Source organism: Cnephaeus nilssonii, assembly GCF_951640355.1.
Source record: "Cnephaeus nilssonii genome assembly, chromosome: 6".
Taxonomy (NCBI): domain Eukaryota; kingdom Metazoa; phylum Chordata; class Mammalia; order Chiroptera; family Vespertilionidae; genus Cnephaeus; species Cnephaeus nilssonii.
The window spans coordinates 58,657,875-58,683,906 of NC_137077.1; the positions used below are offsets into that span (position 1 = coordinate 58,657,875).

Below are 26,032 nucleotides of genomic sequence, written 5' to 3' on the forward strand. Positions count from 1 at the left end.
TTTTAAATTGAGCTCTATGCTGAGTAAGTGTGATAAAATCTTATGCCATCCAGCCCACCTGGGATGTAAATCATCCCTTTATCCATGCCCTAGCTGGTTTGGCTCAGTGGATAGAGCATTGGCCTGGGGACTGAAGGGTCCCAGGTTTGATTCTGGTCAAGGGCACATGCCTGGGTTACAGGCTTGATCCCCAGTAGGGGGCATGCAGGAGGCAGCCGATCAATGATTCTCTTTCATCATTAATGTTTCTATCTCTCTCTCTCTCCCTCTCCCTTCCTTTCTGAAATCAATAAAAATATATTTTAAAAAATCATCCCTTTATCCAGTGTATCCACACTCTATACACTGTCTTCCTATTACTCACTGGATAGCTGCATTGGTTATCAGATCAACTGTCACTGTATTGCAGTGCTTGTGTTCAAGTAACCCTTATTTTACTTAATAATAGTCCCACATTGCAAGAGTAGTGATGCTGGCAATTGGAATATGCCAAAGAGAAGCTATAAAGTACTTCCTTGAAATAAAAAGGTGAAAGTTCATGGCTTAATAAGGAAAGAAAAAAATGAAATGTTGTTAGGTCTACAATAAGAATGAATCTTCTGCCTGTGAAATTATGGAGAAAAAAGAAATTCATACTAGTTTTGCTCTTGTACCTCAAACTGCAAAAGTTACAAGTACATGGTAACTGCCTAGTTAAGATGGAAAAGGCACTAAAGCTGTGGGTGGAAGACATGAACATATAATGTATTCTGATTGATGGCAATTTGTTGCTCCAGAAAGTATTGAGCCTGTACAGACTTCAGCAAGGGGTCCCCTAAAACAAGTGATACCAAGTGACTTATTGCAAGTAAAAGATGGTTCTATAGATTCAGGAATATATTTGGATTGAAAAATATAGAGATTACTTGGGAGAGATCACATTCACATAACTTTTATTAAAGTATGTTCTTATGTTCTATTTTACTACTCTTACTGTGCCTAATTTATAAATTAAACTTTATCATATGTATGTATAGGAAAAAACAGTATTACAGGATGTCCCCAAAAGATGTATACACACTTTAACAGCTGATAGCTCAATTTTGAAAATGAAATGTGTTTTAGTAAACACTGCCTTTATAATCATTCAAAGTGTGTGTATATATTTTTGAGGACACCCTATATATAGGATTCAGTACTATCTGTGGTTTCAGGCATCCACTGGGAGACTACTGTACTGACTATTATTTAATCAGAAGTTTCAGAAACTGTTATAATGGGAGGCAGGCGCATATAAAATATGAGATTTGAATTTGAAGTCTTGGCTTTGGTGCTACTTGGATCTGTTTTCTTGGGCAACTATTTAATCTACCTGAACTTTCATCTCCGTATTTGGAGAAGGGCTTCTGGAACGTTAGAATAAGGACCTCTTAAAATCCACTTCTCAAAAACAAAAATCCACTTCTCCATACAAGCAGAGAACACTGGTAAAAATTGTCAAAATCAGCTTTTTCAGAACTCTAGAAATTAACCAAAGGATTGCAACAATCCAAGGAGTGCTTATTCAAGAAAAACAGCTTAATGTCAGCAAGAATAAAGAGCTTTGTGGCATTTTAACTTTACTAATTTCCTTTCTCTTCTCTTCAGATCTGTGGCAGTTTTGAACACCACCAACAGCCTCACAACCATAGTAGCTCTGAGACTCAGCAGACTAGCAGCCACTTGCAGGGGGCAGAATGGGTTTGTAGCTGCCCCCAAAGTCAATATCCCCAGAAAACTGTCACTCTTTGACCTGTGTGGCAGCTCCCAGGAACTAGAACAAATAATCTTAATATCAGCCAACACCAACTGTTGGTGAGGATGTGGAGACAAGGGAACCCTCGTGCACTGTTGGTAGGATTGCAGATTGGTGGAAAATATTATGTAGGTCCCTCAAAAAATTAAAAATAGAACTATATGATCCAGTGGTTCCACTTGGGTATTTATCTGAAGAAGCCCAAAACACTAATTTGAAAACATATATGCACCACTATGCTCATTGCAACATATTTACAATAGCTGAGATATGGAAGCAACCTAAGTGTCCATCGGTAGATGAATGGATAAACAAGAGGTGGTACATATATTTAATGGAATATTAGTCATAAAAATGAATGAAATCTGGCCATTTGTGACATTATGATAAGTGAAATAAGTCAGACAAAGAAAGACAAATACCATATATTTTACTTATATGTGGAATCTAAAAAGAACAAAAACAAATGAATAAACAAAACTGAAACAAACTCATAAAGAGAACAAATTAATGGTTGCCAGATAGGAGGGGTCTTGGAGAGATGAGTAAAAAAGATGAGAGTCATGGGGGTATAAAGTACAACATAGTGAATATAGTCAATAATATTGTATTAACTATGTATGGAGTGATCACTTTGTAAGTCCATATAATATTGTGTGTCAACTGTAATTGAAAAAATTTTTAAAATCACAAAAAGTATATTCTATCACAATGGAATAAAATTATTTTTTATTTGTAAGTTGTGATACTATTTACCTGAGAAGGGTATAAGAGAACCCATATTTCAAGTACTCAGCATATTAACTACTGGTAGTCTATATATATAAAACCCTATTATGCAAATAGACTGAATGGTGGAACAACCAAACAACCGGTCACTGTGATGTGCACTGACCACCAGGGGATGCATGCGGAACATGGTGGGCATCAGCAGCAGGTGGCAGAGTGCGGAACATGGTGGGCATTGGCCGTGGTGGGATGGTGGAGCAGGTGAGCAGGGGCGCCAGACCAAGGCGAGGCGCCGGTTGCTGTCATTGCGGCAAACCTCTGGTGGTTACTGAAAATTCTTTGCTCCCATGCGCCACGGTCCCGCCTGGTGCTTGCACCTGCTGCAGGTGCCGTCCCTGCTTGTACCCACTGCCAGCACTGGAGCTGCCACTTGCACCCGCTGCTGGCACCTGGCGCCGGCCTCCAACGCTCGGTGCCGTCAGCAAGTGTGAGCAGTGGCTGCTGCCCCCGATTGCTCCTCAGGGCTTCTCCACCTCCCCTGCTCCTGAGGGGGCAATTGGGGGAAACCCTGAGGGGTGATTGGGGCGGCACCCGCCGCTCACACCCGCTGACAACGCTGGCCCTGTTCGCACCTGCTGCTGGTGTCGGCCCCAATCGCTCCCCACCAGCAGTGGGAGCAGGGCTGCCAGCAGACAGGGGACCAGGGGCCATGGTGGGAGGGGCTGGGCTGGGGTGTGGAGGATGGGCCGAGACCCGCCCCCATGCCCACTGCAGCCTCGTGGCCCACAGTTCCTTTCAAGGTGCACAAATTCGTGCACTGGGACCCTAGTAGTAATATAATAAATGTTCCCCCCCCCCTCCTTGCTGAAGTGTGGTAAGTGATAGGTTAAAATTTTTAACACATGTTTAAGAAGGAAGTTAAGTTTTGAATTGGTAGCAGATTATATAACTGATAGTGTCTCAGTAGTGAGGAAATCCATATCACAACCCTGATGCATCAACTACCATTGTGACTAAAGGCTTTTAGACTGTTTTTGTAATAATGAACTGGCAAATTTAGCATTTATCCTGTTTATATAACTCAATACAGCAAGATAATTGATTACTGATCCTACCTGTTTTTTTCTTATCAGAGGCCATTAGTGTTCATTAATATGTCCAATGTTCTTATTCATTTCACCCCAGACAGGCAAGATCAGGCCATATTTTCATGAATTAATTTTTCTGATCAAGATGTAAGCTTGACTTTTGATGCTTTTGGACAGATCCTAGCTCAGACTGTCTATGGCTTCTTTTCATGCAACAAAGCAGAGTTGAGTAGTTGTGACAGAGTCCAAGTGGCCCATAAAGCCTAATATTTGTTGAACCATAACATAAGAATTAAATAATCTTTGGGTGGGCCTGGTAGGTGATATCCCAAAAAATACATATAATAATGATAGCACTTAACGTTTTTAATGAAAAAAAACCATAATGTTAATTTTTCCTTCAAATTCTGTTGTGCAATTGGTAGATTGGCCATATATCCCCTAACTTATGTTTAGGGCTTTCAGGAATTAGAAATTGCATTTTTTTTCTAATTTTACAATAAAAGTAGAGATTTTACAGTTTTCTAGAATCTCGTCCCAACTTTTGTCTCATTGACCAAACTCAGTAGGCAGGTAATAGTTAATTTATAGCTGCTAAGACTGTTGTCAGGTTCCACATTTCTCTAGTTTAAATCAGAGATGTTTTGTTACTAACATACTAGTGGTGGTTAAAGGGTGTGAAATGACTTGGTTTTGGACATTTTGCTGCTGCAACTTCATTTTTCCATCCTCATGTCAACCATCCCCCATCCCCACCTCACAACAGTGCCTTCCAAACTAGTTTGTTTACTTTTAACTTTTTACTAATTGTATTTGTAAAGGAGGAGTAAAAGAGAAAGGAGGTAAAAGAGAAAGCTACGATTTATAAGCTCCTTTCAGAGGAGTGCTGTACTCCAGGTCTGCAGTCAGAAGCTCTGTCCCCTTGGACTAGCAATCTGATCAGACCTGGTCCCTGGAAGACAATCAAGGTGCACTCTGCCCATACCTCATGCTCAGTCACACACTGAATCTTGCAGGCAGCCTATGTGGAATCAATAAAGCAAAGGTTAGCTGGCTGGAAAAATCTCTTCAGAAGTGAAAGACAAGAGTCTGGAAATATAGAGAGATGTATGGAGATCAACAGTCTTTACAGGACTCTGATTACAGAAAAAGCAATCAAAAAAGATTAATTGCTAGAATATATAACTCACTCTTTGACCTATCATTTTTTTCTGTCTTTTTTTTTTATTGTCTAAAGTTTTACATATGTCTCCTTTTCCCCTAATTGACCCGCCTCCCAGCCATTACCACCCCGGGCAAGCCCCCACTGCCCCAGTGTCTGTGTCCATTGGTCATGCTAATATGCAATGCATACAAGTCCTTTGGTTGCTCTCCAACCCATCCCCCCTACCATTTGTCTCTGGATCTATTTTTGTTCATCAGATTATGTTGATCATTATATCCTACACTAGAGGCCTGGTGCACGAAATTCGTGCATGGGGGTGTGTGTGTCCCTCAGCCAAGCCTGCACCCTCTCCAATCTGGGACCCTTCAAGGGATGTCTGACTGCCCATTTAGGATCGATCCTGGTAGGATCGGGCCTAACTGGGCAGTCGGAAATCCCTCTCACAATCCAGGACTGCTGGCTCCCAACTGCTCGCCTGCCTGCCGTCCTGATTGCCCCTAACCACTTCTGCCTGCCAGCCTGATCACCCCGTAACCACTCCCCTGACAGCCTGATTGATGCCCAACTGCTCCCCTGCCAGCCTGTTTGCCACTAACTGCCCTCCCCTGCAGGCCTGGTACCCCTCAACTGCTCTCCCCTGCAGGCCTGGGTCCCCCCCCCCAACTACCCTTCCCTGCAGGCCTAGTCGCCCCCAACTTCTCTCCTCTGCCGGCCTGGTCACCCCTAACTGCCCTCCCCTGCTGGCCTGATCACTCACAACTGTCCTCCCTTGCAGGCCTGGTCCCTCCCAACTGCCCTCCCCTGCTGACCATCTTGTGGCGGCCATCTCGTGTCCACATGGGGTCAGTTTCCTTTGACCACATGGGGGCAGCCATCTTGTGTGTTGGAATGACGGTCAATTTGCATATTATTCTTTTACTAGAGGCCCGGTGCACGAAATTCATGCACGGGGGTCCCTCAGCCCAACCTGCACCCTCTACAATCCAGGAGCTCTCAGAGGATATCCTACTGATGGCTTAGGCCCACTCCCCATGGTTCTCTGCTCTCTGCGGGGCCTGGAGGTTTCCCTGCAGCCATGGAGATGAAGCCCCCATGCCCTGCTGTCGCTCTCTGCCTGCTGCCGCCATGTGCCATGTGAAGGAAGCCCCAATGCCCTGCAGTGTGCTCTGTCTGCCCAGCCTGGGGGCTTCCCAGACACGGACACACTAAGGAAGCCCCCATGCCCTGTTGTCCAGGCTCTGTCTGCAAGGCCTGGGGGTGTTCCCACCGCCACTGCCCACTAAGAAAGCCCCCAAGCCCTGCTGTCTGGGCTCTGTCTGCCGTGTCTGGGGACTTCCCTGCCACTGCCCCACTAAGGAAGCCGCCATGCCCGGCTTTGCAGGGCCTGGCGGCTTCCCGGCTGCCGAGATCAGGAAGCCACCATGCCCTGCTCTACTGGCACTGGAGTCTTCCCGATCGCCTCGGCGACCATCAGGAAGACGCCATGCCCTGCTCCTCCGCTGGCTCCATGTGCGCAGGGCCTGGCGTCTTCTCGATTGCCATGGCGACAGGCCCTGCTCCTCCGCCAGCTCCGTGTGTGCAGGGTCTTGCATCTTCCCGATTGCCGCGGTGACAGGCCCTGCTCCTCTGCCGGCTCCATGTATGCAGGGCCTGGCGTCTTCCCGATCGCTGCGGCAACCATCGGGAAGACTCCATGCCCTGCTCCTCCGCCGGCTCCATGTGCGCAGGGCCTGGCATCTTCCCGATCACTGAGGCGACCATCGGGAAGACTCCATGCCCTGCTCCTCCACAGGCTCCGTGTGCGCAGGGCCTGGCATCTTCCCGATCACCGTGGCGACCATCGGGAAGACTCCATGCCCTGCTCCTCCACAGGCTCTGTGTGTGCAGGGCCTGGCGGCTTCCCGCTGCCGCATCACTAAGGAAGCAACCATGCCCTGCTCTCAGTGCTCTGCTTGCTGGTGGGACAGGCCAGACACTCCAGCAGCGGGGCTGAGGGGACTGGGCACCGCCATCTTGTGGGTATGGGGGCCACCATTTTTGTCGCGGGAGTGGCGCCCTATTTGCATATTACTCTATTATTAGATAGGATTAGATAGGAGGATTAGATAGGATAGAGGCCTGGTGCACAGGTGGGGGTCAGCTGGTTTGCCCTGAAGGGTGTCCCGGATCAGGGTGGGGGTTCCTTTGGGGTGTGGGGCGGTCTGGGCGAGGGGCCTGTGGTTGTTTGCAGGCCGGCCACGCCCCCCGGCGACCCAAGCAGAGGCCCTGGTATCTGGGATTTATTTATCTTCTATAATTGAAACTTTGTAGCCTTCAGCGGAGCCAAGCCTCCTGCTCGCTCCGTGGCCACAGCCATTTTTGTTGGGATTTATTTATCTTCTATAATTGAAACTTTGTAGCCTTCAGTATAGGCCAAGGCAAGCCAGGGCTGCAGAAACTTGGCTTCCTCCATCGCCGGGGGAAACTCAAGCCTCCTCCTCTCTCCAGCTCTGTGGCTGCCGCCATTTTTGTTGGGACTTATTTACCTTCAATAATTGAAACTTTGTAGCCTTGAGTGGAGGCCTGGGCTGGCCAGGGCAGGTGGAAAGCTTGGCTTCCTCCATTGCCGGGGAAACCCAAGCCTCCTGCTCTCTCTGTGGCCGCAGCCATCTTGGTTGGGTTAATTTGCATACTCACTCTTGATTGGCTGGTGGGCATGGCTTGTGGGTGCAGCAGAGGTACGGTCAATTTGCATATTACTCTTTTATTAGATAGGATATGAGTGAGATCATGTGATATTTATCTTCCTCTGACTGGCTTATTTCGCTTAACATAATGCTCTCCAGTTCCATCCATGCTGTTACAAATGGTAAAAATTCCTTCTTTTTTGTAACAGCATAGTATTCCATTGTGTAGATGTACCACAGTTTTTTTAATCCTTTAATCTGCTGATGGGCACTTAGGCTGTTTCCAAATGACCTATCATTTAATTGAAGGAAAAAACTGGGATAGCAATAAGTTTGAAGTATTTTGTAGATGAGAATTTTTAAACAATATTCACACACATACTCACAATTTAAAAGTTGTCTTGTTTTCCCTGAGAAATAACCTAACGCTTTCAAACAACAGTGTTGGGAGCCAAAGAACCACTTGACTCTCCCAAGGATAATAAATGGTACATGTAATGATATCATCATAAGTGAGGTGTTAAAGGCCTTTGTTTGCCCTTTCATGGCTCTTTCCTGACTTACTAATGATCATTATAAGCTGCATGACGAGGCAAAAGCATAGGTGTGGAGGAGAGCTCTTGCTGAGATACCAACACAGCCATCAGAGTTTCCGCATTACCGCTATTTTAAGTTTCTTTCCCCTGACTCAGTCACTCTACCAGGTGCCATATGGAGGATTATTTCCCAAGTTACAATCATATTTTTTCAATGCCATTTTCTTATCTTTTTAATTTATATTTTTAACCACTTTACCCAAAATTCCCCAGAGCCAGGTTCTCTGTTTCAGTTATATATTACTGTGTAATAAACTATGCAAATATTAAAACAAAACCATTCTATTTGCTCATGTTTCTGTGGGTCTGGCCGGAATTTGGGCAGGCCTCTGTGTGGGTGGCTCCCCTATGACCTGCATTGTCTGTGGCTTTAGCTGGAATGTCCTGAAGAGCTTAGAACTGGCTGGGCTTCTATCTTATGGTACCACCTGGAGTGTCTCAAGTGGGGCTTGAGGGTCAAAGATGGCCTCACTCCCAGTATCTTGGCACTCTGGTTATCTCCCTGGTGGCCTCTTGTCATTCAGTAATCTAGTCTGACATCTGCAGGGTAGCCGCCTTCCAGGAGTGAAAGCAGGTACTACAAGGCCTCTAGAGATCTAGGCTTGGAATTCTGAGAATGTCATGTCCGCATTCTATTAACCAAAGCAAGTCACAGGCCAAACCAGATTCAAGGGGTGGGGAAACAAATGCCACTTCTTGCTGGGAAAAGGAACATTTATGAACAGACATAGAAAGCATTGTTGGCAGCCACATTGGAGACAATCTACCACATCTTTCAAGAGCTAATCTGATAAACTAAGCTTGCTTATAAAAGAATGCTAGAGCTGAAACCGGTTTGGCTCAGTGGATAGAGCGTCGGTCTGGGGACTGGAGGGTCCCGGGTTCGATTCCGGTCAGGGGCATGTGCATTGGTTGCGGGCACATCCCCAATGGGGGGTGTGCAGGAGGCGGCTGGTCGATGTTTCTCTCTCATCGATGTTTCTGGCTCTCTATCCCTCTCCCTTCCTCTCTGTGAAAAATCAATAAAATATATTTAAAAAAAAAATAAAAGAATGCTAGAAAACTCCTCTAATCTTCAGGAATCTAATTCAGGGATTGATTTGATTCATGAGTCTGTACTGCTGAGTGAGGCATCATAAGCATTAGGGTACAAGTAAAGTTGAAAAAAGCTGTGGGTTTTACAACAAAATCACTCTTAAGATGAGTATTTTCTATCTAGTTAGCTCCTTTGAACTCAGCTTCAGATAAGCAATAGCCAACTCTTAGTTTTATTTGTGAATCAATATTTTTAAAACTGCATTGTATTTTCTAGATTACTTTTAACTTCTTGGACTCTAAAACTAAACAGAATTAACATTCTTTGATGCCTTATCTCACCTGTTAAGATTCCTTTATAAGATGGTACATTTTACTAACCTTTTGTAGTACTTAACATGTTTAAGTGACTAAAGAAAGTTTGGACTCTTCTGTCTTTGGCGAGAATATTAGTCACTACCCCTCTCACTTAAGAATACCTTTTGGGATAAGAAGTCAATCCAACAAGAGGCCATGTATTTGTAAATATTTATGTACCAAACATAGGGGCACCTAAATACATATAGTAAATATTAACAGACCTAAAGGGAGCAATAGATAACATAACTATAATAGTAGGGAAATTTAATACCCTACTTACATCAGTGGATAGATCACCAGGACAGAAAAATCCATAAAAAAAAAAATTGGCCTTAAAAGACATATGTAGACCAGATGGAATTAACCAGATATATATAGAACATTCCATCCAAAAGCAACAGAGTATGTATTATTCTCAAGTGTACGTGGAATATTGTTCATGACACAAAACAAGACTTAACAAATTTAAGAAGATTTAAAATCATATCAAGCATATTTCTGACCACACTGTTATGAAACTAGAAATCAATTATAAGAAGAAAACTGGAAAATTCAAATATGTGGAGATTAAAAAACATGCTACTGAACAAATGGTCAATGAAGAAATCAGAAGAGATATAAAAAGTATCTTGATACAAATGAAAATGGAAATACAACATACAAAATATGCAGCAAAAGCAATTCTAAGAGGGAAGTTCATAGTGATAAATGCCTACTTCAGGAATCAAGAAAAGTCTCAAATAAATAATGGATTAAAGACTTGAAAATAAGACCTGGAACCATAAAACTCCTAGAAGAAAACTTCATCAGTAAGCTCCTTGACATGGTCTTGAGAATGATTTTTTTTTTTTTTGTATTTGACAATAAATGTGAATGTAACAAAAGCAAAAATGAACACGTGGGACTCCATTAAACTAAAAAGCTTCTGCATAGCAAAGGAAACCATCAACAAAATGAAAAGGCAACCTACTGAATGGGAGAAAATATTTGCAAATCGCATATTAAGGGATTAAAATTCAGAATATATAAAGAACTCATACAACTCAATAAAAACAATCCAATTAAAAAATGGGCAGAAGATCCAAATAGATGTTTTTCCATACAAATGGCCAATAAGCACATGAAAAGATGCTCAACATCAGTAATCATCAGGGAAATGCAAATCAAAACCACAATGAGATATCACCTTATACCTACTACAATGGCTACTATAAAAAAGACAAGAAGTAACAAGTGTTGGCAAAGATGTGGAGAAAAAGGAACCCTTGTACATTGTTAGTAAGCATGCAAATGGTTTAGCCACCATAGAAAACAATATGGAGATTCCTCAAAAAAATTAAATACAGAACTACCATATGACCCAGCAACCCCAGTTATGGGTATTTATCCAAACAAACCAAACACTGACTCACAAAAGATATATGAACCCTGTGTTCATTGCAGCATTTACAATAGCCAAGATATGGAAACAACATAAATGTTCATCAATGGATGAATGGATAAAGAATATGTAGTACACACACACAACTGGAATATTCTTCAGTCATAAAAAAAAGAATAAAATCTTGCCATTTGCAACAACATGGATAGACCTGAGCGTACTATGCTATGCAAAATAAATTAAAGACAAATACCATATAATCTCACATATATATGGTATCTTAAAAAAACAAAACAACTATTAAATACAGAGAACATATTGGTGGTTGTCTGAGGTGGGGTGGGGGTTGGGCAAAATGAGTGAAGAAGCCAAAGGTACAAATTCCAGTTATAAAATAAATTAGTCATGGGGATATAATGTACAGCATGGTGATTATCTATATATATAAAAAGCCAGTGATGTAATGGCCATAATGACCCAATGACTGGTCGCTATGACACCCACTGTGGCCAGCGAACAGGCAGATCAGGGGGTGGGGCCGGTGGTCAACCTTGCGGCCCCTCCCCCCTGCCGGCCTGCCCTGATCAGACTCTCCCATCCCAATCAAGAGCGGGCCTGCACAGAGCCTGGACCCTTCCTGGCAGCCCTGAGTCCCTGGGGTTGAGAATTCTGATGGTCCTGCCCAGAGAGTAGAGGTGCCTGATGAGCAGGGACAGGGACTGCAGGCCTCCAGGGAGCACCACAGAGTTGGCAAGGAGAGGAGAGGGCCTGCAGAAGGGGTAGGAGGCGAAGCCAGAGGATATCAGCCCAGAATCCAGCCCTTTCCCCCAGAGGCAGGGGGCCCTCAACCCAGAACCCCAGCCTGAATCGGAACAGCCTGCGGGAGGCTTCAGGAAGCTCTACGCAGAGCTGCGTGTTGAGAAGAGAGACTTCATGAAGCCCTGACCCAGACCACACTGTGGCTGGTGCAGCTCAAGGTGGAGCTGGAGCGTGCCACGCAGAGGCAGGAGCGCTTTGCAGAGAGGCCGGCCCTCCTGGAGCTGGAGAGATTTGAGTGCAGGGCCCTGGAGTGCAAGGCCGCTGAGCTGGAAGAGGAGCTGAAGGGCCTGTCCAACCTCCGGGCTGACAACCAGCACCTCAAGGACGAGAACGCAGCCCTGATCCACATCATCAACAAACTGTCCAAGTGACCCCGGAGGACTTGCCCCTGCACCTGCATTTATACAGCTGCTTCTGCCACACACATCCCTTCCCCTGTGTGAACACGTGTGACAGGGCTGCCGGGGACTCTCTGAGAAGCCATAACCTCCCCTCGGGACCTCTAGGCTGGGAGGGGAGGACAGAGTCCCCAGGAGCCAAGGGGGCCATCTGAGGCCAAGATGGAGACGGGAGGCTGAGCCAGGTAGGGGGACCAGGGCTGCAGGCAGGACCAGGAAGGAACCAAGGCCCAGGAAGTGCCAGGACCAGAGTGGCCACCTGGAGGTCCCCTCTCATGTGTGCTGCCACCAGTCACCCGTCCAGCCCCTGAGCAGGGATCCCAGAATGTGCCAAGCATCCCGCCGGCCTGGGCTGGGTGGGCCTGTGTATAGGGTCAATGTGCAGTAGGGAGGGACGTCTTCTATTTTTTGCTGCCCCCTCCTGACGTTGTCCGGGGCAGGGGGAGAGGTATTTTCAAGACATAGCACAGGCACCACAAATAAAAGTCATGAAGTTGCAAAAAAAAAAGCGGGGCCGCAGGCCAAATGCCTCCTCCCTGCCCCACTCCTGCCAGCCCCGCCCTCATCATCTGGCCCCACCACAATAGGCTTGCAGCCCCTCCCCCCGGCTGGCCCTCCCCTGATCACACCCTCTACCCCAATAGGGGGTGGGGCTGGCCAGCCAACCTCTTGTAGCCCCTCCCCCGAGCCAGCCATGCCCCCAATGGGCCCCCACCACTCTGATTGGGCTGCAGCCCCTCCCCCTGGCCAGCCAGCCAGCCAATCTCCTGCAGCCCTTCCCCCCCCCTCCCCCCATCAGGGGCAGGGCCGGCAGCCAACCACCCATGGCCCCTCTGCCAGGCCGCTGGCCCCTGATCGGCATCCCCCACCCCATTTGGGGGTGTGGCCGGCTGGCCCACCGCCCAGAGCCCCTCCCCATGGCCAGCCCCACCCCCAATCGGCCCCCCACCCCCAATCGGGGGCTGGGCCCATGGACCAATTGCCTGTGGCCCCTTCCCCCAGCTGGCCTGGCCCTGATCAGGACAGTCGGGCGGGCTGGCTGGCCAACCTCCTGCCATCTCCTCTTCCCAACAGGCCCAGCCCTGATCAGCCCTAATTGGAGCTGGGCCAGCCGGACCCCACCCATGCACGAATTCGTGCACTGGGCCTCTAGTAGTTAATAATACTGTATTGCATATTTGAATGTTGCCAAGAGTAGAATTTAAAAGTTCTCATCACAAGGAAAAAAAAATCTGTAACTATGTATGATGACAGATATTAACTACTTATTATAGTGATCATATTACAATATATCCAAATGTCAAATCATTATGTTTATACCTGAAACTAATATTGTATATCAATTATACCCCAATAAAATAAAAAAGAATACCTCTTGGGAGTAATATCCATGGTCATTCTTCTGGTGGTATTGTTGAAATGTGTAGCCTTTACTGCTGCTGTTCCTGTGAGGATTGTTAGTGGTAGCATCCGTTCCATTTACTTTTGAATGTTCACAGTTGATAACTCCCTACTAGGCCATGACACTCTCCCCTCATTCCATTACCTGATATGAAGGAACTTTATAGTGGACTAAAGAAGTGACACAAAAAATTTTGCTAATGGTGTCCTATATACATATATATAATATTTTATTTTAAAACATAATTGAGCATATACATTTCTTTAGCTTTTTCCAGGGAACATTGCACCTAAGTTTCGAAACACACAAAATAGATCCCCATTACTACACAGTTTTCACTTTTGGGCTACAAAAGTCAAGATTTCACAATCACAAAGCATAAAGGTACATGGTTCTGAAACCATTTTCAGGCATATTCCTCTCATTCACTGCACGTCAGGTGTTTCTGGAAACCCAGACCTTATGATACATTCCTTACAAATGGTCTCCACTGGGCTTCCCTGGGTCTCCAGAAGAAACAAAGAAAATGGAGGCAAAACAGGAGGGAAGGAGTAACCTCAGGACACCTCAAACAAACACAAAATACTATGGAGGATTAGAAGAGTGGAGGACACAAGGTTCTCCTTCAAGTACATCATAGTAGAAAACAACAACACGTACAGCCTCATTTGGTCACTGTCTACCTGGTCTCTGCATGAACAAAACTGCATCTAAGATGCAAATGAAAAATTAAAGCTATTTACAGATAACGCCATGAATTAGAAAGTGCAGTACTCCTCAGACTGGCACTCAGATATGGTGCTCACAGAAGAGGCAAATGGAGCTGCTCATGTAGTGTCTTGAAAAATCCCCGTGTACACACGTCACCAACACAAAACCAGTTTGCTCAGCAAGATGGGCCATGGTGTGCAGGCTGCAAAATTCCTCTGCAATTGTAAATCCTCAAAAGTCCAAGTTCCTATTGTATGCTTTTTACTTTTTTCTTAGATCTGGTAACGTTTTGGGTCAGCCTGGCTGTTCTTTGCATAGACAATGACTCACTGCTTTCTCCAAGTGTCCCAGAAGCACTAACTTACTGAAAATAGAAACTCATAAAAGCTTAATAGATTCACTCTGAAAAGAGTGGAACTTCTGGGTCATTTAAGGAACGTTAAGATCCTCCAACTGTGATGGAAAGAAAACCACTGACCACTTGTGGCCTTGTAAATTAGAGTTGATGGGCAGGAAGAGTTGTTCCCAAGGCTATGGATGATTAGGGGCAAGAGGCCTCTGTGTATAGGGTCAAGAACATTTGTAAAGATTAATAGAGGGGCAATAACAGGGCTACCTGAGGGCTGCATAGGGAAAATGGCAGAAGATCTCATATCTACCTGTGATTGGATTAATATTAAGGGTGCTGTTAGCCAACATTTGGCAACGCTATTGTCTACACTATTGAGTGAAAAAGGAGTTCACACACCAGAACTTTCAGTTATTATGGGAGGAACACTCACACAGTCTCCCCACTGCTTCTGATGACAGAGCAGGCCTTGCAGGAAGCCTTAATGTTATTTCTACACATATTGGCTTCACAACAAATGACATGACTGACTTTGCTAAATCACAAAAGGATTATACAATCCACTTCCAAGCAGCCTTCTTACATGGCTTGAATTTACTATTTTCTCCACTCCACTTTGGCGCTCTTGCAAACAAAACTTATTACCTTACTATAAACTGTCCAGGTTGCACTAAAGAAATCAAAGAAGATTCATTTTCACTATCTAAATCCCCGATCTACCAGGGTATACCACTTGAACATTTTCCAGCTCAAGCAAAGCCAGAACCAATTAGCTGGTATGGTGATCCTGCTGTTGCTGCAGGATTCAAACTTGGGACTGAGATAATCATGTCACTTTACCAAGAGTCACGGGAACTTGACTCTCTATTGGACTCAGGGCAGTCACCACGTCACCTTGAGAGGTTTTCATTGAGCCACCTTGCACCTCTACCAGGGCACCTGATAATGATCTCCTTTTGGTATGCTGGTAATCTTCGAAGAAGTCTCGTCAAGCCAGTATCATCATACTTAAAAGCAGTTTCCCATATACCTACATCATCTCCAGTGCTCAGATGGGTATGTGATGTTATGTTCTCTTTATCAGATGGAAACCAAATTTTTGACTTAACTTCAGAAGTAGGAGCACTGGACAAATTGCTACCAGCTGGAACTTCACTTAGAAACGCTTGGATTGCGAAATTGTTGCTTGTTGGACTAGTGTCGCAATCTCCAGAAGTTACAAGGATAATGAGGAGAATGAAATTGGATAATATTGAATGAGAATCATCTTTGTCCCCAGACATATAGATTCACTAATTGGAATGCTTAAACCATTTGTGGTTGGTAAGAAATGGAGGAGTGACACCAGAGACACGATTTCCTTCATGAAGGGGTCCAGTTGCCAAATGCATTCAACTGTACACTCAATCCCCCTTTCTCAGTTCTGGCACTTATCACATTTACTGAAAGCCTTGATTGTGTTAAGGAGCGTTGATTTAATTGTAGTGACATAGAAGGAGTGACAGACATTTGCCACATAACTAAAGTTGTAATAAACACTGTGGGTTATCCTAGAATCATAGAGCAGGTTGAAAGATCCAATTTATGTGGAGCTGAGTCTACAAATTTAATGACACAATTATCTCTTGCAACAATTAGATCAGCGAGACACTACTATGATCATTCAGGTACTATTCCTGGTGCTATCCACTATAAGCCTCTTGATGATATCTTCTCAGTCCATGGACCAACCGTGTGGAGGATTCGAGACAATGTGTTTAACAGAGAATGGGATTCCTGTAGACCTTGAGGGAGTTTGCTGTTGACCATATGTGCCTCTTGATTTATGTCCGGCAGTGTGCCCAGTGTCTGAGTCCCTCTTTGGACTTGTAGTGAAGGGTACATTAGACTGCTTGGAAGCAATTGAAGAATTTCCTTTACACACCGGGAGATCAAGGCGAGGAGAGACTGAATTGTCAAGAGAGACTGAAAGCAATAGCAGATTAACAGCCCTAGTACAACATCTTCATCAATATCGAGTTAATCCATCAATCTTTAAATATAACTTGTAAACCACGATGGTCTTATAGCATATTAGAGCACAGAGAACGTTTTACGATATCATTGTATGGGTTTGGTGTGCGAATTCCTGTTGTGTCTGCTATTTCGTTTATTATTTTGATTCCTGATAACCACGTAGATTTGTCCTCTTTGGTATGCTTATTATAAGTGTCCTTTGCTATATTTAAGAAAAAAATAAATAAATAAAGTTGATGGGCAGATGCGAAAGGAGGTGAGATCAAGAGGAGAAAGAGTTTTGCCAAAACCGGTTTGGCTCAGTGGATAGAGCGTCGGCCTGTGGACTCAAGGGTCCCAGGTTCGATTCCGGTCAAGGGCATGTACCTTGGTTGCGGGCACATCCCCAGTAGGGGGTGTGCAAGAGGCAGCTGATCGATGTTTCTAACTCTCTATCCCTCTCTCTTCCTCTCTGTAAAAAAAAAAAAAAAAAATCAATTAAAAAAAAAAAAAAGAGGAGAAAGAGTTTTAAAGATTTGGGAGATTTTTTTTTTAAGTGTTTTCTTCCTAGTCCTCTTGGTAAACCAGACAACCCTACCTGAATGGCCATGATCCTAGGCCAAATCTGGGTACCAGGACACTCATCCCTGCCTACCAATATCTTATCTATTGCTGTAGGTCTCTCAAAAATAAGTGAATACTTAGAAGAGTAAGAAGAGAGTGAGCACAGCTGATTTTACATAGTCCCATGGAGGTAAATTGCTAAGTATTAATTAAATTAAGCACCCTAAATTTCCCAAAGCTGAATACTGTGGAAAATAACTGAAATTCCCACTTTGGGGAAGGGGGCAGGCGGAGGGAGGGGGGAGCTTTGTCTTATTAGTAGTTGGCCTAGCCGATTTTCAGCTCTATCCATTTTCAGCTCTATAAACACAACTACTGCAGAACATCCCCTCCTCCTTCTGACTGCTGGCACTGCTCTGATTTCAGGTATTCAGATAACGAAGGTTTGGCTGTTGTCTGGGAAGATGCTGCAGTGTGGATGAAGTATAAATTTGCTCTCTTTAAGAGAGTGTCAAATATTTGAAAGAGCAGGGACCAGCCCAACAACAAGAGTTAGAACTAGAAGAGCCTTTCATTAAAGGAAGTGGCCGCACACACCTCAAGACAACTATAAAGACTTGACTAGGAAAACAAGACTTCCTCTGAGGCTATAAGGACAAGCAGATTTGGCTACAACTCAGATACAGAAGATTTCAGAACCATGTATACATACATTCTGCAGAATTTTGAGTGTGTTGCCTTTAGACCCTTCCAGGAATGCTCCAGGCGCCTACCTGTTATATAGACACGGTTACTGCTCTGGGATATAGGGTCTGGGTAAAAAAATAAAGCTAAAACCGAGTAAGCTCCAATGCACAGAGCGGTATTAGTACTGGGCAGATTTTTCCATGAGCATAACAAATAATTTTTTCCACATTTGATTTATTCACCTCATTTTTAGTTTTCCTCCCATACTCCCAATAGAATCATAGCTTCAGCTTGCTACTGAGCTCTTTCTTGCAACAATTAGATCAGCGAGACACTACTATGATCATTCAGGTACTATTCTACCTGAATGATCATAGTAGTGATCATAGCCCTACCCAAAGGGCTTATGAAAAGAATTCCTAGGTACCCAACTAAAAGCAGTAGGACTAAATGTGCAAGACTAGGATACACTGAATAAGGGGGTCCCAGAGTTTTTCCTGAGACATGCCTTGGCAGTAAATGAATTGATGAATTAAGTGGAAGGCTGTCATATCTACAGGTCTGCACCGACACTCTGGCTCTCGTGGCTCAATTAAAACTGGAAAAACTCAAGACAGGGAGTACATAAAAGCTCAGGAAAGGAAAAAGAAATGAAAGGCAATGGAAACACAGGAAAGAGGTGACTGCTTCCTAAAGCTGATAACTTGGAATCCTCCAAGGGAAACTCTCAAGATTCCCATTTGTATGTGGGTTAGGGAGTCAAGGCAGGAACAGAAAATGGACCACACTGCTGGAGAATGCCTGCATGTTTTTCCATAGCATAATATTCTGCCAGAGAAGCAAACTGTCTACCATCAACTTCTCTCCACAGAGTGGTTGGGGTAGTTAAGATTTATTGGAGGAGGAGGGAAGCTACCAGATGAAGAGGATGCCTGACAAGGTTGTAGTCCAGTTCTTCCCAGATAATGTTTTGGCAACCACCTGATGGATGAATTCCAACAGTACTTCACCCACCAGGCTGAGCACTAAAAAATATCTATCACTCCAAGTATGCCAGCGATGAACTCTCCCAGAGTAAAGGTCCTGTCCTCTCCTGTGGGGCAGGGTTTCAAAAACATGAGAACTGGAATTGGCTCTCCAGCATTTTGGGAGACCACCCCAATGACTCTTTCTTCATTGAATGTTTTAATTACAAGAAGTTGTCCAGAAGGTGGTGATACCACAGGAGCTCTCCAGGAAGAAGGCTCAGTAATGGGATGTTGCTCGACAAGGTACCCATGCAGAGCAGCGGTCTGAGATAGAAGGGATTGCTAAACATCTATTTTTTCAGTTCCTCCGGGCAGTGAAGCGCCTGGCAGATCTGATCTGTCCACTGCTTCTGTGGATGCTCCGTGAGGAACACTCAGAGGGAACAGTGGTCTGAGTGGTTGGGTGGCTGGGACCTGATTCCGTGGAGAAGGAACAGGTGTATAGCATGTGAATGGCCAGGCAACCCAATTGAAATTCTGTTTCATCAAATTCAGTCTGAGTGGGTCTTGTCCAAAGATGGTGGGGAGAGGGCCTGCTGTTCCCCGACAGACTGTGATACTTACACATTGTTTGGAGTGGGCCTGGGAACCCTTGCAGCCCATGGAACCTGGATCCAAAGTGGAGGGAAGGTTCTGAAATGAGGTGTGGTGAACTGACTGACAGTAAGGGACTTCCCACACAGCTCTATTAAACACTGCTTTACATGTGTGCTTGTGGCACAGCAAGGATGGGTTGGGGTCTGGAAGCAATCATTCCAGAAATGAAAACCCAGATTCAGAAACCAACAGAAACCTCAAACAACAGAAGGGAGAGCCTTGAAGACAAAAGAGGAACTGCTGGCCCAAAGAAATACCCCAAATTTCATGAAAACACTGATATAGTGAAAAAAAAAATCAACCTAGAAACAAATTATTACACAACAAAGACAGCACTCTGTTAGCCAGGGCACTGCTCCAGAGGTCTGCCTGGGTGGTGTGGGTTACAGGATACGGCTACAGCCTGGGTTGGACTTGGACACACAAATTCCTCAGCAAGGAGTTGGAAAGTCCCAGGCCTGATCTATGGAAACAATTAAGATTCAAGAAATTTAAAAAAAAAAAAAATCCCTACCTCACCCTATCATCATCATCATCATCATGAAAGAACAGAGAGAGACACACACATAGATAGCATTCCCTGAAATAAATCTCAGGCTTAGTAGAAGGTGGGTGCTCACACTTTCTGAGGCATGATCCCCAACGTTCCAACCCGTAGACAAATTGGCAGCTTGACAGACGAAGAGTCTTCTGCCAGTTACACCTGAAAATGGCTGCCCTAGCATTCCAGATAAAATAAATATGATTATGTGCCCAAAATAGGCAATGGCCACTTAGGAGGCCTATTGAAGGAACCAAAAGAAACAACACTCAGTAGCAGCCTTTAGTTTTTGCTTTTGCTGAGTATCCAGACCTGTTAACTAAAGCGGTAACTGAAACCTATTGATCCTCTTGAAACACAGCCGGAGGCCTTTCCACAGCGAACTCTCCATCGGGGCTGGGAAGAGGTGGCACCAACTGGAACTCTGCTGGGGCACTTCCCAGTCCTGCCCTGCCAAGAGGCATCCCAGCTTTCTTCCTTCTGATCTTCCAATCCCCTGAGTTGTTTTCATGACAGTTTATTTCCATGTATTAAAGGAATGACATATACAGAAATGTCATCTCCTGAGCCCAGTCGGTCATTAGATATCCGCCATCCTCTGTCCTTCAGGACACCACGGGCACGCATCACCAGGTCCTGAGCTGCCAGTGTGTACCTGTGCAGGGAGAAGCAAGAGCGAGACCATCAGTGCAGCACCAGGCAAAAGCTGGGGTCAGGCAAGGCTAGAAAGAAGGTATCACTACAGCTACATAAACAGTTTTTGGATACTCTTAAAGTCTCAAAAGACTAGGTCACCTTTTTCCACATGTGGAATGCGTAATATAAATTATTAGAGGCCTGGTGCATGAAATTTGTGCACGGGGGGGGGTGTCCCTCAGCCCAGCCTGGGCCCTCTTGTAGTCTGGCACCCCTTAGAGGATGTCGCCTGCTGGCTTAGGCCCGATCCCCCCAAGGATCGGGCCTAAGCTGGCAGTCAGACACCCCTCTCGCAGTCTGGGGCTCTCGCAGTCTAGGACCCCTGGCTCCTTACCGCCTGCCTGCAGCAGAGGTGGGAGAGGCTGCCGCCACTGCCGCTGCGCTTGCCAGTTGTGAGTCGGCTTCTGGCTGAGTGGAGCTCCACCTGTGGGAGTGTACTGACCACCAGGGGGTGGCTCCTGCATTGAGTGTCTGCCCCCTGATGGTCAGTGTGTGTCATAGTGACTGGTTGTTCCGTCGTTTGGTCAATTTGCATATTAGGGTTTTATTATACAGTAGGTCCTCAGGTTACATTGGAGATCCGTTCCTACAGTGTGACGTAATGCGATTTTCGCCATAAGTCGGAACCCACCTACATGAACACTACGTAACTCACATGGAGCAGTAATGAAGTGAAACAGTAAAAAAATTTTAAAAGAAAGATAATTCCTGACCTTTACTTGTGGTAAATAAATAATAAAAAACAGGAAGCCAAGATGGCGGCGGAGGTGAACGGCTGATCTGCTGCCTCGCATGGCAGTTTTGGAAAAACAACTAAAAGATGGACTGGTGAGCGCGGCGACTCCTGCTCGCGTCTCCCCAGACCGGGCGGCGGCTCCTCTCAGCCAGCACCGCAGCCGGGGCCATGAGCTCGTGGGTGCCGCGGCAGCTGCTGTGGCGGCGACCGCGGACTTGGCGCAGCGGCTCTCGGTGAAGGAAGAGACCATCTTTCTGCGAGACGGGCCCACCCGCGTCACCGACCTGGCCCAGCTCCCCACTGAGATCCTCGGGGCCCCGGAGACCGCCAACACCGACTTAGAGGATTCTTAAGACTTCCTGTCTTACACTCAAGTCCTCTAGCCATTTTGAGAGAGGAGAACTAAGAAGGCAGCAAAGTCAAACAAAGGAACTTCGCGCACAGCAATTTCAAAGTTAAACAAAGGAACTTCGCCGCGCACAGAGCGTCTGCCACCCAGAACCACAGGAGAGCTGGCTGAATGGTGGATTTACAGCTAAGAGAGAAGAGGAAAGAGCGAACTCTGGAGAAGCTGAGGTGCGGAGGCGCGTGGGTCGGGGGAAGGGACTTGTGGCTTTTGTTCCAACCCTAGGGGAGATTAGCTCCCCAGACGCCTGCGGGAAGAGGCTGGACTCTCGGCCTTCCTGTCGGAGAGTGGGAGTGACTTCCTTGTGGAGGTGCGCCCAGCAATCAGTGTTTGCTGCGCTGGAGTGCGGAATGAGGGGGCTTGGAAACGTGGAAAACAGAAAAAGCAGACTTGCAGCCAGTGCGGTCCGCCTCGCCATGGCCTGGCGGCGCCCTGAGGCCCCGCCCCGCCCTGAGACCCGCCCCGCCCTGGGACCCGCCCCGCTCGTTTTGCAGACCCGCCCCGCACGTCTTGCAGGCACACCTGGGCTCCAAGCAACGGCTTTTGCATGTGGGTGGCCTGCCCTATGGCAGCTTGACCAGATAAACTGCGGTTCTAGTCGGACTGCTCTAGGGACGCTCAGACAGGAGGAGGAAACTGCAGTTTTTGCCGTAAGTCCTGCTGAGTGGTCTCAGGTAGTAGCTGACCTACACACCATTGGAGACCCAGAAACGAGGGCATCTAGTGGTCGGTGTGAGATGACACCAGATTTCAACCACTCGCATAAAGGACACATTCCAGAGGCAGAATCAATGAGCGCCAAAGCCTTGCTGCACCAAGACCCGGCCCATAAATCTGTCTCCTACACAGCAACTCTTCCTTTATAGACACAGAGGATCTGCACGGCCAATTGGCCTGGAGGACAATTCCTCCCAGCGACACCAACAACAATCAAGACTTAACTATACAAAGGAAGACCAAGACGGAGGCATAGGGCGGAAGCCTGATTGCTGCCCACCACAACAATTTTGAGTCTACAACGGGAGAGCGGAGCAGACACCATCCAGAACCACCGGAGGGCTGACTGAGCAGACGCTCTACAACTAGAATAAAAGAGAGGGGTACTCGGGATGATGCTGATGCCGGCGACCCAAAAATCACACTTTAAGAACTACGGCTCAGACGACACAGTGGCGGCCTGGAACGTGCTCGGCGCAGTTCCCCCGGCGGTCTCCGGCTGAGGAGAAGGCCCCACTCGCTGCCGAGCACGGACAGACGAGCCCCTGGGAGTCATGGGGTGGGAGACTCCGCGCTTGCTGACCTCCGAGTCCTTCAAGAATCTCAACGCCCCGGAAGCGGCCAGGTGCGCACGCTCGGTGACTGGCCACCGCTGCAGACCCAAGGGCCGACGCAGCCACCCCGGACCAGCCCGCTGCCGCGCACCGGGCACACCGGAGCTTCGCCGAGCCCGCCGCCCAACGAGTTCTGCGGCGGCTGCCCTGGAGCTCTGAGAAAATGGCCAAAGGAATTACTGAGATGGAATGGACCAACAGGAAATGGGATCAAGAAGACGAAACCCCGCTGGGTCCTGGATCCGGGTGAAGCCGCGTGCCCCTGGGTCTGGGTGAGGCTGGGAACTGGGTCAGGGTGGGGCTGGGCCCCGGGTCCCGGTGAGGCCACGTGCCCCTGGGTCCGGGCGAGGCCACGTGCCCCTGGGTACGGGTGAGGCTGAATCCTGGGTCCGGGCGAGGCCACGTGCCCCTGGGTCCGGGTGAGGCTGAATCCTGGGTCCGGGCGAGGCCGTGCGCCCCTGGATCCGGGTGAGCCCTGGGCCCCGGGTCCGGGCGAGGCCGCGCGCCCCTGGATCCGGGTGAGCCCTGGGCCCCGGGTCCGGGCGAGGCCGCGGGCCCCTGGAGCCGGGTGAGCCCTGGGCCCCGGGTCCGGGCGAGGCCGCGGGCCCCTGGAGCCGGGTGAGCCCTGGGCCCCGGGTCCGGGCGAGGCCGCGGGCCCCTGGAGCCGGGTGAGCCCTGGGCCCCGGGTCCGGGCGAGGCCGCGGGCCCCTGGAGCCGGGTGAGCCCTGGGCCCCGGGTCCGGGCGAGGCCGCGGGCCCCTGGAGCCGGGTGAGCCCTGGGCCCCGGGTCCGGGCGAGGCCGCGGGCCCCTGGAGCCGGGTGAGCCCTGGGCCCCGGGTCCGGGCGAGGCCGCGGGCCCCTGGAGCCGGGTGAGCCCTGGGCCCCGGGTCCGGGCGAGGCCGCGGGCCCCTGGAGCCGGGTGAGCCCTGGGCCCCGGGTCCGGGCGAGGCCGCGGGCCCCTGGAGCCGGGTGAGCCCTGGGCCCCGGGTCCGGGCGAGGCCGCGGGCCCCTGGAGCCGGGTGAGCCCTGGGCCCCGGGTCCGGGCGAGGCCGCGGGCCCCTGGAGCCGGGTGAGCCCTGGGCCCCGGGTCCGGGCGAGGCCGCGGGCCCCTGGGTCCGGGTGAGGCTGAATCCTGGGTCCGGGCGAGGCCACGTGCCCCTGGGTCCGGGTGAGGCTGAATCCTGGGTCCGGGCGAGGCCGTGCGCCCCTGGATCCGGGTGAGCCCTGGGCCCCGGGTCCGGGCGAGGCCGCGGGCCCCTGGAGCCGGGTGAGCCCTGGGCCCCGGGTCCGGGCGAGGCCGTGCGCCCCTGGAGCCGGGTGAGCCCTGGGCCCCGGGTCCGGGCGAGGCCGCGGGCCCCTGGAGCCGGGTGAGCCCTGGGCCCCGGGTCCGGGCGAGGCCGCGGGCCCCTGGAGCCGGGTGAGCCTGGCCCCGGGTCCAGGTGAGGCCGTGGGCCCCTGGATCCGCGTGAAGCAGTGCCCCTGGGTCCAGCCGAGACCAAACCAGAGGGAGTCGGACCTGCATTACCACCATTTGTCCACCATCCAGAGCTGAGGGGTCAGTGCCGACATGTACTCATAGGGAACCGGTGGACATTGATATTGGGTCTCAAAAGAACTGTTGGTCCAGAAAGAAACTCACTACAGACTGATTCATTTGCCTGTCAGCATAACTATTATTGCTCGTCGCACATTTAATTCTTATAAGTATATCTATAGTGACACATGATTTCGCTCATCTAGGGGAAATGATGAACAACATAGACTGATGAACAAGAACAGAACCAGAAACAAGGAGGCATCGATCGGACTATCGGGCCTCAGAGGGAGGATAGGGGAGGGTGGGGGGAGGGGGGAGAGATCAACCAAAGGTCTTGTGTGCATGCATATGAGCCTAACCAATGCTTAAGTTCAACAGAGGGTTGGGGCATCCAAGGGGAGGGGTGTGGGATGGGATTGGGGGGATGAGGACAAATATGTGACACCTTAATCAATAAAGAAATTAAAAAAAAAACACAAAAGAATCACATAGGGAGAGGTGGGGAGATAAGAGATCAATCAAAGGACTTGTATGCATGCATATAAGCATAACCAATGGATGCAAAACTCTGGGGGGTGAGGGCATATATGGGAGTGGGGTGGGGTGGGCAATGGTAAGATATGTACACGTATAATACCTTAATAAAAAAATTTAAAAAAAAAGAAAAAAAAATAAATAATAAAAAACATAAAGCACATATGCACATGTTGAAATGACAGAACCGTTTTTTTTTATAGATAAATGGGAGATGGCAATGTAACCACGAAATGACATATGTCGAGTCCAACGTAACCCGAGGACTGCCTGTATAGGATTTTTTAGATGGTAGTTGGACAAGACACCAGGTGCATTAAATAACCTAAATTAATGTTGTTCAGTCCTCTTTTGAGGTTTATAATGATGGTAAGGACAGAGTCTCAGTTTGGTGCATGGACTTGCTCAGGCTCAGGGTTTTCCATGGCAAACAGTGTCTAGCTAAAAAAGTACACGGGAAAAATAAGACCTTTTATTTTCAGTTATGCTTATTTTTAGGACCACATTCCTTTTAGGACAAAGGATAGTCATTTTCCATTTATGGTGGGGGTAAAATTTGCTTTTTAAAAAGTGAGTTGATTTAAAGAAAAACATTAATGATATACATGTAGCATAGAAATATAGTAAAAATGGAAAGGTTTTATTGGTAAATGACTGGTAAATCCTGGCCTGCGTGAGCTGTTCCACCCACCCTTATCTATGCTACACTCTCCTCTTGACCAATGTCAGTGAGGGATGCTCCAAAAACTTGAAAATAAGATTGTTCACTGAGATTTAAACTCTAAACTTAAGAAAAAAGAATAAATGGCCTGGCTGCCATGGCTCAGAAAGTCACAGTTCAATTCCTGATCAGGGCATATGCCCAGGTTGCAGGCTTGATCCCCAGTGTGGGACATGTGGGAGGTAGC

At 47.7% G+C, this 26,032-nt stretch overlaps 1 protein-coding gene and 1 long non-coding RNA gene across 2 annotated transcripts in view; one reads left to right on the forward strand and one right to left on the reverse strand.

Moving 5' to 3' along the window:
* Positions 1-26,032, forward strand: part of LOC307102368 — a 92,236-nt gene that overhangs the window by 33,288 nt on the left and 32,916 nt on the right. The window lies entirely within an intron of this gene.
* PPM1H (protein phosphatase, Mg2+/Mn2+ dependent 1H) overlaps positions 13,073-26,032 on the reverse strand; it is a 247,544-nt gene continuing 234,584 nt past the window's right edge. Inside the window, exon 10 of the mRNA XM_079775920.1 lies at positions 13,073-20,540. Within this exon, the coding sequence (XP_079632046.1) occupies positions 20,393-20,540 (148 nt within the window). The 3' untranslated portion in view covers positions 13,073-20,392. The remainder of the gene's footprint in view (positions 20,541-26,032) is intronic.